This window comes from Temnothorax curvispinosus, unplaced genomic scaffold, assembly GCF_003070985.1.
Source record: "Temnothorax curvispinosus isolate PA1 unplaced genomic scaffold, ASM307098v1 QBEX01015766.1, whole genome shotgun sequence".
NCBI classification, from domain to species: Eukaryota; Metazoa; Arthropoda; class Insecta; order Hymenoptera; family Formicidae; genus Temnothorax; species Temnothorax curvispinosus.
This window is the reverse complement of record NW_020225546.1, coordinates 3,225-17,755: the sequence shown is the minus strand read 5'-3', so window position 1 is coordinate 17,755 and position 14,531 is coordinate 3,225. Positions and strand designations below refer to the sequence as shown.

The 14,531-nt window shown below is 38.0% G+C and overlaps 1 protein-coding gene across 1 annotated transcript; it reads right to left on the bottom strand.

Annotated features, from left to right (window-relative positions):
- Nucleotides 1–5,380: 5,380 nt before the first annotated feature.
- Nucleotides 5,381–13,956, bottom strand: LOC112466031 (cAMP-responsive element-binding protein-like 2). The gene is made up of 3 exons (XM_025033893.1): nucleotides 13,830–13,956; nucleotides 7,803–7,924; nucleotides 5,381–6,282 (listed from the first exon to the last, which is right to left on the bottom strand). Exons 1-3 carry the CDS (start codon nucleotides 13,939–13,941, stop codon nucleotides 6,175–6,177), a joined length of 342 nt encoding a protein of 113 aa, XP_024889661.1. The 5' UTR covers nucleotides 13,942–13,956; the 3' UTR covers nucleotides 5,381–6,174.
- Nucleotides 13,957–14,531: the final 575 nt, after the last annotated feature.

Sequence of the window (14,531 nt, the reverse complement as noted above, 5' to 3'; positions counted from 1 at the left end):
GAAGGGGCCACCACTGAGAGAGGGTCTCCGGCGAAGGTGGCGAGTACCAACCTCTGAGAGGAGCCCACTCTTTGTTTCGCCTCCCGGCGAGATATCGGCTAAGTTTACTTGGTGGAAACTCGACCTATAAATTTCATCCTTTAATACGGGAACGTATAATATGAAACCGTCGAGTTATACCTCGCGGCCGTTTTAAGAAACGCCTGACGGCGTTATTCACTCGGCCCGCTCGCGTTCCCCTGGACGGAATTTGTTGGATTTGCAAAAAGTTCGCGAACGATATTCCTGAGTGCTCCGCAAAGTGAGCACGAGGCGCGGAATAAAAAGAGGTCTTGAAGTTAAGAAAATTCTATAGCCGCATCCCTCGTGTACAGAGAGTGCGAGGCAGAAAGGGAGGAAGGGAAAAGAAAGCACGTGATGCATTATTTTACTTACACACGCTCGAGCTATCACTCTTAACCAGAAATAAGCTCAGGATGGCATATTCGCATTAAAAATTTGTTCCACATACAATATATAATGAATTGTTTAACTGATGAAAAAAATAATTGTATTAAAAGACCATTATTCGAAAACCCGCGTAATTATGCATGATTTCTAATAACTCGGATAAAATAAATATGAACTTTTATTATTCAAATAATACATAAATAATTTTGGATAAGGTAACGAATAATTGTTATATTTAAATATAAATGATTCAGATAGAAACAAAATTATCCGAATAATTAATCAGACAAACAATAGCGCTGGCTAAGTTATTTAAAATTATTCTAATCCTGCTTCATACGAAAATATCTCTTAAAGTATCTGTGTTTAAAAAATTTGCAAATTATAAATTTCACATGTATGATTCTAATTTATATCTCATTAATAAAAATGCAAACTTAATAATGGAATTATTATGTAGACACGATTTGTTGCACAATAGTTTCACTGGTTAACCAATGCGCTCTGTTTGAAACAGTTAAGCGCACGGAAAGCGCCTAAGGTGAACTAAGATCAGCTAGTCTCTCTCCTTAGGTGGATCAAGTATATCTCTCCGAAATTTCGGACTTGGAGCGATACAAATATGAGTCCTGAATCTCTACAGTGCCTCGAGGTGGCATCGTGAGATACCGGCAAACCTGTTCACTCTGTAGAGCGCGGCGATGGAATTAATGCCGCATTTGTATGAAATTTGGCCAACACTGGCTCAGAATTCGGCTTATACGATCAAGGAATCGTACCTTGTCGCGGTGGAAGCAGGTTTACGATTCGGTCAATCGTAAACCTTGATTGCTCGGTCCTGCTGAGAACCTTCGTCCCGCAATGTACATAACCGCCGTTGGTTATCGCGGAGGAGTAAGATATAGAGACCAACTCGTTGGTCGTTGAAGCTGACTCGTCCTCGTGAATATTATATACATCGTAACGTGATCAGTACAAGTATCCTCGACTTTATCTCGTTCGGCCTATCGTAACATTCATAGTCATCTTACGAAAGCAAATACGCGTCCCATCCATCAAGAACTAAAAAGACGAAAGATAGATCGATGTATAATTTAACTGCACTCATGCTAGCTAGAAATTTTTTATACCGAGGTAATATATCTAAATTAAATCATTAAAAATGGAAGAAATGACAGATTTCAAGAATTACGAGACGAATTTTATGAGTAACTTCAGGTAATTTAATTTTTTCCAACATGACAAATTTCCGATATTAAATAAGTGTAATCAAATTAAATTTCCATATATTAAAAGCCGATTCGAAATTTGAGAGGAAATAAGCTCGTGAGGCTCGACGAGTTTTATAAAATATGCTGTCTATAACCTGTTTAATTATTCAACGCGAGCTTTGCTATTCAAAAGATGAGACATCACGTATGGTCATGTATTCGTATACGTCGCTGCTTTATTTCCCCCGATAACTCCGATAACTCCGCTTTGTAAAACTTCATACATAAAGGAGAAACCGAAACTTCTCCGTAAGTCTATATAATTTCATACATAATTTATGCTGTGTATTCCATAAATAACCACGCGTGCACTTCCGTTGTAGACATTTATATGCGATATTTGCGTTCTTTGAGCATCAGCAGAATGCACCATGGAAAATGTTTTTAACGGACCAGTAGCCAAATACAATTCCGTTTATTTACCACTAAAAAAAACGTTTATCTTCGGTAACATTTGGAAAAAAATAAATTCAGTCTAGAGATATATCTTCCGCGACACGATTGACACTTTGATATATATGTGGGAAGCGTCAATTTTTCACGGTACCTATGCGAAGATAGATGCACGCGGAACACATCTCGATCCCTTCGACATCGAGAAATGGCCTACCTAAAATTTTGGGGTAAAATTTTCTTACAATAAAGTAAGTATAGGTCCATACAAAATCTTATATATAAAGGCTGATCGCACTGTATATAAAGATATGTTATTATTCAAATACAAGCTGCAACAATCTTGATATTTCTCGAAAGAGCTATTCTAGAAGAAACGGTTTATCTTCTAAATTTCTTTAACTTTGCCTAATGAGAATAATCTTAATTTTTCAATGTAAAAATGCAGTGTATCTCGCATTCCGCACACCACCTTGTTTGTAATATCTTCGTGAAAAAATTGTGGACATTAAAAGAACCACAGATTGGATGTCGTGATCTGCTTACGCGTAATACTGCTTAGAATAACCACAGCAACGCGATAATACCCGCGCGTATCATCCTTTCGAAGGCACATTTCTTTGAACAAATAAAGAAAAAAGAAGAAGAAAGAGAGGGTAAGAGAGACGTGAAAATGGAGTTTTCTCTCGTTTCTCAGCTCACGTTCTCGGGCTTTGCGCGTCGCTCACTTTGGAAAATAGCTTCCGTTTACTTATTCTTCTCTTTTCCGCTTTATCGACTATACGTCTACCGCGATCTCCTTAATAAGACAAACCTATCAATGTATTGGTGACTTGACAAAATCATCGTTCCTAGATTTAAAAATTTATCGCGAATTTGGAGTTAGTCCTTCCTTAGTAAAAATATCGAAAAAATTTATTATTTGTCGTAAATATTTAGCGTTACATATTTCAATAACTATAGGCCTTAATTAAAATCCTGTTAAGATTGTAAACTTTACTCGAAATTAACAAAAGATTTTTGAAGAAATAAGATTTAAATTAATAGCAAGTCTACATCTGAAAGAAGCTTAGCTCTACAAAAATTTCTTTTCTCAATCATGATTTGAAAGCTATTGGTAGCCTGACATTTTCACCGAAGGAAATTCTAGATTAATTCTCTAAATCAGAGAATCAAAATTAAAGTCGTAAGACTTTAATTACCCAGAATACGCTATGAATGCAAAGTGCAACGAACCATCTCGCAGCTCATAATTACGTTGCATCCGCTAAGCAAAAGGTACTGACCGAAAACATTTTCGAAGTATCGGAATAAATTTCGAGCGGCGAGAAAAGCCCGGGGTCGAGAGAGCGCAGGCCACAAGTATTTCCTCGCTCCGCCGGATAGCCATATTTTTTCTCCTTATTTCCGCATCCCCAAACGTGACCGCTATTTTTTCACGCCGCAATGCTACACTTTATGAACTCTGCGCCCGACACGTTCGTCCGTCCATCTGTCCGTTCATCCATCCAGCAAGAACACGCGTTTCCCGCGGCAACGAAATTGAATGTCCGCGGTTTATGACGCACGGAATTGCGTATCGTTAACTGTCGGCGCAAAAGGTGGGTATATGTACATGGGCACATCGCTAGTTTTTTTACGATCCGTGCTAATGCTCCTCGCAGAACATCTACGAGGGCCTGAATGAGCTTCGAATGAGATCCGTCGAGAACAACGCGGAAAATGCTGCGGGCAATTATGCGCTCAACGCGAGAAAGATTTTTATGTCTTTTTAATTCTACAAATGTAACGCGGAATATTATGTATAAAATGTACAAATATGTCTGGTTATTTATATCAGCTACAATTTAAGGAAACAATTTAAAAATGTTTAAATTAGATATCTTTCACTAAAATTTTAATTTAATAAACGTAATAGCATTACTAGATATACATATAATTACACGATATAATTTATCAGGAAGAATCGACTCATATAACGTCTCTTATCCAGAAAATAGTTATTTTGTACTCAGGCACACAACGTGTAGAATATATCATCTCCGGACACTGTCACAACTAAGGCCATCGTGCCAGGAAGTACATTATGTACCTACTATACAGCCAGCTTAATAACAATGCGAAGCACTTGGTTCTTTGCTCGGTACTTTAGTACAATTTGATATTTACGGAGCAATATTTCAACTTTACACTCCGCCTAACACGCTGATTTATTGCGACCATGGCGAGAAAAACGAGAGAGAGATGAGTTTTCTTTTCTCTTTTGTTTCCACTTCCGCTTTATACATGTACCAGCAAGATTTTCCTACGTTTGTGAGGAACGTGGTAAAAATCGATATTTCTTTCTTAATAGGAAGGTAAAGTCTGATTCTACGTGCGTTGTGGTTAGACGGTGATTTATGGACATGGACGTGATATTTGGCAAAAATTTTATTCGAGCTACGTATACGAATTTAATCCTCGCATTTTCACGTTACCTGTCATTTCGTTCGTATCAATGGCAGCTTTCGAAAAAAAAACAGAATATTTTGTGCAAAAATCGCTTCGAAACATTTCCAGTAATAACAAAATATCACAAAGCTAAATATCTGAATAAACCGATTCCGCACACTTACCCTCCATAAGCTACTAAGTGAGCAAAAAAAAAACAGTAATTCGCCTGAGGATCGAAAAATAGAAAATATCATTAAATCAGTATTCCGTACAGGGATTATGCTCTTATTCGTGACGTTCAGTTCAATCGATGCCAACGTTTATAACATCGTTATCGTCGCAATTATTACTACACGGCAATATTAAGCTCGTTACTGCTCGAGTTGATTAAAAGCTTCGAGCCAAATTGCGTAACAAAATTCGTTTCAAATTTCCGAATGTAATCGCGATAACGGCGATATCGAATTCATCAATTTTTTCTTCTTTTCAACGAACCGCCGAGCGAACGCAAGAGATGATATCGTCTATGGACGCATCCGCAATCTACGTAAACGGGAGCGGAGATTTCACGGTCCGATATATATCCCACGTCAAAATATGCAAATTCCCATTGCGCAAAACCACGGCATCGCAGTGTTCAAGATGCGGTTTCGAAATAACGCCGGATATGCATTCTTTGCGCGCGAGCCAGAAAAAAGATTTCACGTTTCGCTAATCGGGCGATCCTTACGCGGTGCAAATGTTTTTTAAGTAATTCAAAAGATTTGAGAAATTTTTATATTTAATTCTCATGCAGGAAACTCGGGAAAGGACGGTGAACGTCAACAGGCCTATTTTTCATCGAAAAATATTGGTTTTATTTGACTATCAGACTCTTTCGTACACATATATGAATCAACCTGTGTAATGGCGTTAATTTGTACAAAACGATGATTTCTCTGCAGTACAAGAATACCACGCGTTGATAAAGTTCAAACGAATCGGTGAACGGTCAACGAGGAGATCTCGCAACGACGCCCTTCAAACAGACAATACTGAATATAGACTTTGACATACAACGACCGTTTTTTTTTTCCCTTCGAGGCGTAACAGTAATATATCTATAATTACTTTCTTACATCGCAACAATCATACAAGGGAGGTACATTCCAAGCGTGAGGCCGTAGAACAACCGACCGATGGTCTTAATCAATAAAAAAACATGCGTCAACGTAACGAGAGTCGCGATAACAAAATGTACGTATAAAAAAGGTAACACGGTGAGGTAACGAGATAAATCGGGGATAACAATCCCGCCGTTTGGGAGAGAATCGGGAGAAAAACAGAGGGAAGAACTTCACTATTCGCATAAGAAATTCTCGAAAAAGGTCGGAAGATTCCCTTCTCGCGGTTCATTCAGTGGATCAATCGCGGTATAGAAAACGCCTAAGGTATAAATTCTTAAAGGAGAAAATTTCAGATTCGCCAGCCAATTATTTCCTATTGCCTCGAAGAACAGTAAAAGAGAAAGAGAGATAAGAGAAGACGGAAAGAAAGCTCGACTACGAGGGGGGTTTCGATCGGAGGAACAAGATAGATGGAACGGCTCGATCCACGTGACTTTCTTATTCCTCGCCTCCTTGGCCGCTTAGTTGCTGCTGGGTAGTTCCCGCTTCAGCGAGCCGTGTTCCTCCAGCATCGCCTGAAGTCCATCGGGGACTCGACCGGCGTCCAATTCCTGAGTCCACTGACGATACTGTAGAAAAATAACAAACAGTGGTGTGTAAAGTACGTTTATTCCGTCTCTCGGTCCTGTCTTGTTCGTACTAAACCGTCGTGCGCTGGAGATCTTCAGTGGAATCAGGAGGATTTGGGAACAGCATCGTGGATACACAGGAATGCCGGACTTGTCGGGATTTTTCAACCGCTCCTCTTACTCGCAATACTCGGCAGCTTAATCGATATAAGAACCTCGAAGCATCGATGTCAGATATTCTCAAAGCACCTTGTTAACGAATATTCCGTAAGAAGACAAGATAAATAAAACCCAATTAGTATTTAATAAACAAATAATTTTTTATTTTAAGCTTCTTAGCAAGGCCTTTGTCCTTTATTATTCTATTGTCCTGCCGTTGTTGAATTTCACTCAGATTTATTTCTGTGGAGCGTAATCGAACAAAGTGAATGCTAATTTTTATATAAAACCACGGAAATTATTTGTACGAAATATTTCCTACTATAGAGACCCATAAGAATAAAAATTTACGACAAACGACCGCGTGAAGTACTCAAATAATTCTAACAAATACGAGTGCTTTTCTGCAAAAACAAAGCAATGAAGATGCGAATAAATACTCCTATAGTCGCATTGCTAAAGAGCGAACCTTTGTATTCCGCCAGAACTTTACACTTTTGCGAGTAACTTAGTTTGCACTTCGAAGAAAGGTTTAAGGAAGACGATAAGGAAGACGATGAGAAAGGCAATGGAAAAGAAAAAGTTACGAGGTTCTCCAGCTTCCGAAGAATTTGCTTTGCTTTACGTTCGAGATACAACTAATTCAGGCAACTTTAAGACATATTTTCTTCTAAAAAAAAAAGGAAGAAATCTTCCTTCGATATTATAAGCTTTATATATATTTTATTCGATTAATACAATATTAAAGAACATAATCAAAAATTAAGATATGCATAAATCTTTAGATATGTTTGATTTCTTATAAACAATAATTTGTATAAATATATACAACGCTTCAGACACTATTACAGTGTCATTCCTTATAAATTGTGAAGATTGCTGTTGTAATAAAAATTATATGGTAATAATTTTCAAACTATTGAAACTGATAAACTTTCCGCGAATTAAATATCAGAATAAATATTGGAACACATTATCCATCGTTTAACTTAAAGTGCATTTTACTTCGATAAAATATCGACATTTATATTTAAGAAAGAAGGTCAGTTACTAAAACAGAAATATCGAAATGTGAAAGTGAAAAATTTTCCTCGATACTTTCGTTAAAGAAAGAATTGCATTCAAGTTTTACGAAGAACAGCATATCTTCACTTTCCGCTAATTATTATAGAATACCCTAACAAATTAAGTCGCAATTTTATAAGCCGCAATGCATTACGAGCATTTGTCTTTTTATTCGGCACGCAACTTATTCGTCATAATACGTTCGTTTATTCTTAAAGAAGAAAATTCTAGAGTCTTTTCTACTCTCCATTTTCGTTTGTTCGTTCGTTTATGGAAGGGTTAAGAATATGACTTACCATCTCGAGCTCTTTCCGCAGAGCAAGCACCGCCTTTTCTCGGTCGGCCACGAGCTCCTCCAGGTACTGATACCTCAGCTTCTTGCGAGCACGGCACTCCCTCGCACTCTGCCGGCTTCGTTCTATAACAGAATAGCAAACGAAGAGGGTGAGAAAACGCGGATCCATATCAATACGAGGAATCAATGCATGCAAAGCGTGGCTCAATCCTCGGGACGAAAGTTTCGAGCCCGAATTCGCGCCGAGCATAAATTTCCCCGGTTTTCGGCGTCAGGTTGTGACGTAACGGCAAACCAAGTGACAGATATATATATATCACGAGCTCTACAAGAATTCACGATTTAATAATGTCGCCGAACGCGCAAGACGCATGGTAATGCCCCGCGGCATATGCGACCGAAAAGCGGAAACTTTTACGAAGACGGACGGTGTGTTACGGTAAGCTATGATTTTGTTCGAACGTAGGGAGGAAAATAAACGTGTCGCATGTCGGATGTCGGAGCGAAATCGAAGCTCGATGAAATGCGAAGCCGATTTAAATAACGACGTCGTTGCAATCTGAAATCTGTAATATTCAAATCCTCGAATCCTATACGGTTTTAGAATTTTATCGGATCGTCGATTTCTGTGCGTTTTATATTCCAAAATTTTCTGCGAGCATTGCGATTCTCGAATTCCGAAAGTCTTCCCGAGATTCTTGCATTCTAAGGCCTGTATTTTATTTCTTTATAGTCACGTTTCTCTGCTGAAGAACTCACAATCAGCCGAAACTAGTCGTCGAACAACACGATGTGATTTAATAAATAGACACCCCAAGAATCGACTTAATTTAATTTAAACACTCGTTACGTCATATCTATATTCTAAGTAATAGTATAGTAAGTTAACTTACATAACTATATTTTCAGTTTAATAAGATAGATTTAATTTAAAAAAAAAGTTAATTTAATGCGCTACAATAGCTCGACCATCGAAATTCATTCGAGATACAGGAACAGAATATTTGGTACACGTTTATTTCATTTGTTTCATAACGCGTTAATTGTAAAATAATTTGCAGCGATGCATCGGTTATTATGCCTGTTTTGAACATAACGGCCAGCGCTGTTTGTTTCCGAAAGGTCGCGCGCGGGTATTAAAACTCGGTAAGGCACACAGCGGCGCGAGCCGCGTGCCGACGCATTATCTTTCGAGATGTAAGCACGCCAAGTAGTCCAAACACGATCGTTTCCTACCTAGCGATTATCGGATCATGTAATTATATTAAATCTTGCATTTAACGACCCGTAGATATATCGAGGCGGTTACTTAGCGAAACGATTCTCGAAGCAAAACTTAATACGGATGTAAATTGAATAAAACGCGGAAAACACGAATTGCCGGATTTACTAATACTCGAGTAATGAAAGAATGCGATGTATTAATTAATTTTTTAACTTCACGTTGTGCGTTTTGTGGGACTTACGCGTTCGAAATGAATGGCGTATATGCGATTACTAAATTTCTCGCGATTGCGGTGTGGAGAAGATAGCTTTTGCCATCCTTTCGCGTTATTCTTTCATCGGAATACAATAAATCGCGCGTCGCGTACAATTAATGTCGGGAGTGCCGGACAAAGTATCGCACGACCGTTATATTTTGACGGCTACTGTGCGCACGATTGTAATTAATCGTGTTTTCGCGGGTGTTGTATTGTGTAAATGCAATGAAAAGAGTCTGAGAGGAGGAGGAGGCCTAGGAAAGGCATCGGGTGACGGCAGAGCGGCCACAAGGTAATCAATCTGTTATTTATTTATTTATTTGGGTTAAGTTATTAAAATAAGAATTAGAAGAAAGACCCTCAGTCGTGAATACTTGCAAAGAAATATATATAATTTCGAAATATCTGTTTTGAAGCCTGAGAATTCAGTATGCGCAATATTTTTTTAAAATAGCAATTATTTTGAAGGCTGCTATATATAATTTGGATTTTATATTTATATTTAGCAGATCGATGCAGGCGCAACGTAATTACGACAAGTCTGCCGTTATCGGTAAGTGACAATTAACGCTTTCAATTTGAAATAATGGATCTATGAAAATTGTATCGTAAAATATTTCTATATGTATATAAAAGGATAAGAATACTGTTCAGAATAATAAGAATGATAATTCAGATAATTTCATAGGTTCATTGTTTGAAGATTGGATAGGCTAGAATAAATTAAGATAAATAAATATTTACGAATTTATAAAAGAGAGTTCGATATGTTAATGCGTTACTTAATTATTGGCACATTTTAATCTTTTACTACATGACTGAATATTAATTAAGAGATATATTAATTGTTTGATATTTATACAGCAAATTCATAAATATTTGCCAAACATTTTAGAGAGGCAAAATTTTCGGGAAATACAATTGAAAACATAATGAATATAATATATTAATGTTATAATTTAGGTAATGTATTTTAGTATCAAAATAAATATTAAATAAATTTTGAATTTATTGCTTTCGTAAATAGTAAAAAATAAAGAAAATGAGAAGGTAGTAAAATAAAACTAAACAAGTGAAGATATTTTTGGAATATAAAATTCTTATCTGAATTTCTTCATGGTGCTTGTATATCATGAACAATAATGAATAGAAGATATTTATGTGTTATTTTTACAACATGATAAATAAAAATAGATATCCGTAGAATATGGTAGCAAAAAAACTGTATTTAGTTGTAGGGATGTTTTATTTTTCTTCTCATCTTTTCCACAAACATATCTTTACTAAAATTTAAGGTCTGCACGTTTGGCCTCTGTGTTATTCCTTTTCAGAATAAAAGATATGTTATATTGACGTAAGAAAGCAGTACTCGGGGATTCTTTCAATATATATCTCAAATAAATATATAAAAAAAGTATACACGAAATACATTACAGTCCCACAACATCCAATTAAATTGTTAAATAAAAATGCACATTAATAATTATAAGCTATACTTATTTAATATACATATTATAATACATCAATTTTATACTAATCTATCCTAGCCTATATATCTATTTATTGCTAACTTAATTTTATATCACTTTATATCAATTAAAGCAGCATGAAATAATGAAATGATGTGAGGTACATTACTTACGTCGCGTATGTGACATTTCGCGAAATGTCTTGGAAAAACTGTATATTGTTTTAATGATATCAAGCTATATTTGAATAATCGTGTCGCCTCAGCTATGTACACAGTCTCAGTTGATTTCTAATCAAAATAAGATTAATCGCGTCTTTATTATAAATATATCTTTCCTCTTTCTCTCTGATACGTTTTTAAGACTAAAAATACGGACTAAAATTCTCGCATTCAAGCACAAGATTTCAAGATTTGTAGCTTCGATTTGTAGATTCAAATTGATTTTTCGATTGCGAGAGAACTGTTACAGACTTTAAAGTTTCCACGCGTTATCAGATTGTTAAATAGTTTCACAAATGGCAAATGTCCTTTCGCGAGAATCATTGCGCGTTTAGGTATAATAAACGTCTTTTAGGATCGAGGTCCGCGAACGCGCTATCGTTCACGGCTCGCCAGACTTGCTTTTTACGCGGCAATAAACGTCACTCGTTTCACTGCGGACCTTTAAGGGTGACCAAGCCGCCGGCGAATTTTTGCAGTCCGTAAAGCATCGATCGGTCCAGCGCCGTAAATATTATCGGAAAGAGATTCGTCGATGTCGATTGAAGCTGACGCGCGATCGGTGTCGCGCCTGGAAGATCGATACCGGCGCATCGCGGAAATTAAGCGTTCTCGCACAGTCAATTTGTGGCTCCATTTAGGATCTCATTGCAACGGCCGACATCTGGACCAAATCGAGGCGAAACTCGGACGGATTTAAATAAAAGCCGCTTCCGTACGGAGTAAAATGGAGAGTTCGTTCGTTCGCGTGGCCAAGAACGATGCGAAAAAGACTCACGCGCAATTTCCGCCGATATGTAGGTCGTCTCGAATCCGCGGGACATCTTTTTAACGACAGACAGGAGACAAGCTGAAGAAAATACGTTGTTTTAATCCTTTAATGAAGCGCGACCGCTAAATCGACCGTTGCACGGAAGATCCAACAAAAACAGCGAATAGACGGCGATTGAAAATTCAAGTTTTCAGAGTGATACTTTTTCAGGTTAACAACTTTTTAACGGAAAGATAAATTCACATAGAACTCTGAAAATTAATGTTTTATATAAGGAATTAATGTTTATGAAATTATAAATTAAATTTGGAAGTTTCAGTTTTAAATAATCAAGGTAGAATATTTTGCAACACATTGCTGTACTGTAAATTTTAAATATGATTTAATTTTCAATCCATATACATTAAAACTTAATGCAAGTAATAATTAGCCGCAAAGTTTTAGCTACTGATTGAGAATTATTTGTACCTGGGAAAATATCAGACGGATTTGAATGGCATGCGTTCCGGAAAAGAGGCCGCATCGCCGTCGGAAAAAACCGTAGGCGACGGCGAAACAAAAGGGAGAACGAAATAGCGCGCGTTAGGCGATTATAAAGTTTCCCCGTTCCCGAATGAGAAGATCACGCGCGTTCCAGAAATAACCCCGCGAAATTACTCGGTGCTGGTCCATGCAACAGCCATCAGCGCGGCGGGTTAGCTTCTCACCCAACCGCGCTCCTTCTATCTTGCGCCTTTCTCTTCCCGCTTTTGTTACCCCGAGGAACTCCGCGGCGACGAAATGGCGGAATTGCAAAATAGCCGAACGATAACCATACGGTGAAAGCGTGCCTGGTAATCCTCGTTCGCCGCGGTATATCGAGAAACCGCTGCGGGGGTGGCCTAGATATAAATATTCATTCGCAAAAGAGATAAACGTTCCTAACGGCGATTCGCACCGTTTCGTACAACCTTTTCGGCGTTCGGAACGAACAACCGCAAACCGAAAGTTTCGCGCAATCAGTGGATACGCGATTCCCTCCTCGCGGGAAAGACGCGCTGTTGCTGCCACTATATATCGAACGTTTTAATCGAGAGACGCGACGGACGTCGACATGAGTACGGACGTAAAGCCAGAGAGCACAGGGAATGGCCGATATCTGCCACATCCGTTTCATTGTCTCGTAGAATGTGCGCTATCTTTCTATTTTACGCGCGTTTTCGCACCTTGGATTAAAGAGACGTTGACGAGTTGAGAAGCCGTATAGATAAAGTCAAGCTACTGACCGATATCCACTCGTGTCCACGTTACTATTCCCTTGATCACCGTCCTTATTACTTTTAACGCGCACTTTTGCCTCTCTGATTTACGAAAAGCATTCTTTTCCTGACAAACTAACAATTCAAAAATATATAATAGCGCATTCGTATAAAATAATAATTTCCAGTTGCTATCAAGCAGCATTTAATCGATATGTTCGCTGTATAATTTATTATATTGTCTATACAGCCTATTAAAGTATCGAACAACAGAGGTGGGCAAAATGTAATCGAATCGATAATTGATTGTTGTATTTTAAATAAGCAATTGCTTATAATTTACAACAAAATATTAATCAATATTCGATTATTATTGACAAATAAATCATAAAAATAATCATTGATCGCAGTTAAATTATCAGTCATTTATCGTAGAATAATTATATTTTTATTACAATTAAATAACATATGTTATATATACTACCGAAGAGATTATAATAAAGACAATAACTTCGTTTCATTTTCTGATTATTAGATAGTAATTAATGAGTAATGATGACAGACCGTCGATGCAATTTATATTTATGCATTATTTAATAATAGATTTCAATGATAATTACTTAATTACTGATTCCAAATTATTTCACTAATCGAATTGCGAAAACAATCAATTGCATTGTCGCACAGTTTCATCGTACAAGTGCGAATCGTAAAAAAACAATTTTAGTTCTAATCGCAACAATTTACCACCGATAAAATCGTATTGTTACAAGCGTAACGGCAGCGAAGCGAAATGTTGAAGCAGATGTCTAGGATGTCAACAAGTATCCTTCATGTAGCTACTTACCGAGCTTAGCTTTCATGTCCGCCTTCTCCGCCGCCTTCCTTCCAGGCTTGCGTCCCCTCTTGCCCCCCTCTTTCCGATCACCGCGAGATCCCTCCTGTAAATGAAAAGACATGATGGTTAATCGCGGAAAAATTCGTCATCTGATGGGGTAAATATTAATGAGCTACGAGCGAATCGTCGCACGCTTTCTCCTCTCTGTCACGAACGAGATATCGGGCGTCAAAATACAGGAATTAGCTGCTCGTTAAAACCAATCCATTTTGCACCTGCGGCTTTGCCGCACCGATTATTGGCTTTTGCCGACTATGGAGAGATTGGTGAATAATCATATCGTGGATGTATTTGCGTGATGATGACAAATCTTACGCGAGAAGCCGAGATGGCATTAAAAATTGACGCGTTACAAAACGCACGGCTGGATTATTACGCAGCCTACCGAAACGAAAGCGTACGCGCGCGTCATGAATAATTCGCCGCGGGGTAATTTACGATTCAATCGGGCCGCGGTCTCACGTACGCGCGCACACGCGGCCACCATAATACCGCTTGATCCGCGCCGGAGTTTCGCCCCGATTAATATCTTGAGCGAGATACGGCGGTGTCGTTTTCAATGGAAACAAAAGCTCATTGTGTCGCCGAGGAGAGGGATCGAGCCTGGGGGAAGGTCCGCTCCGGTGAAAAGCTCGGGGGATGAAATCGTCT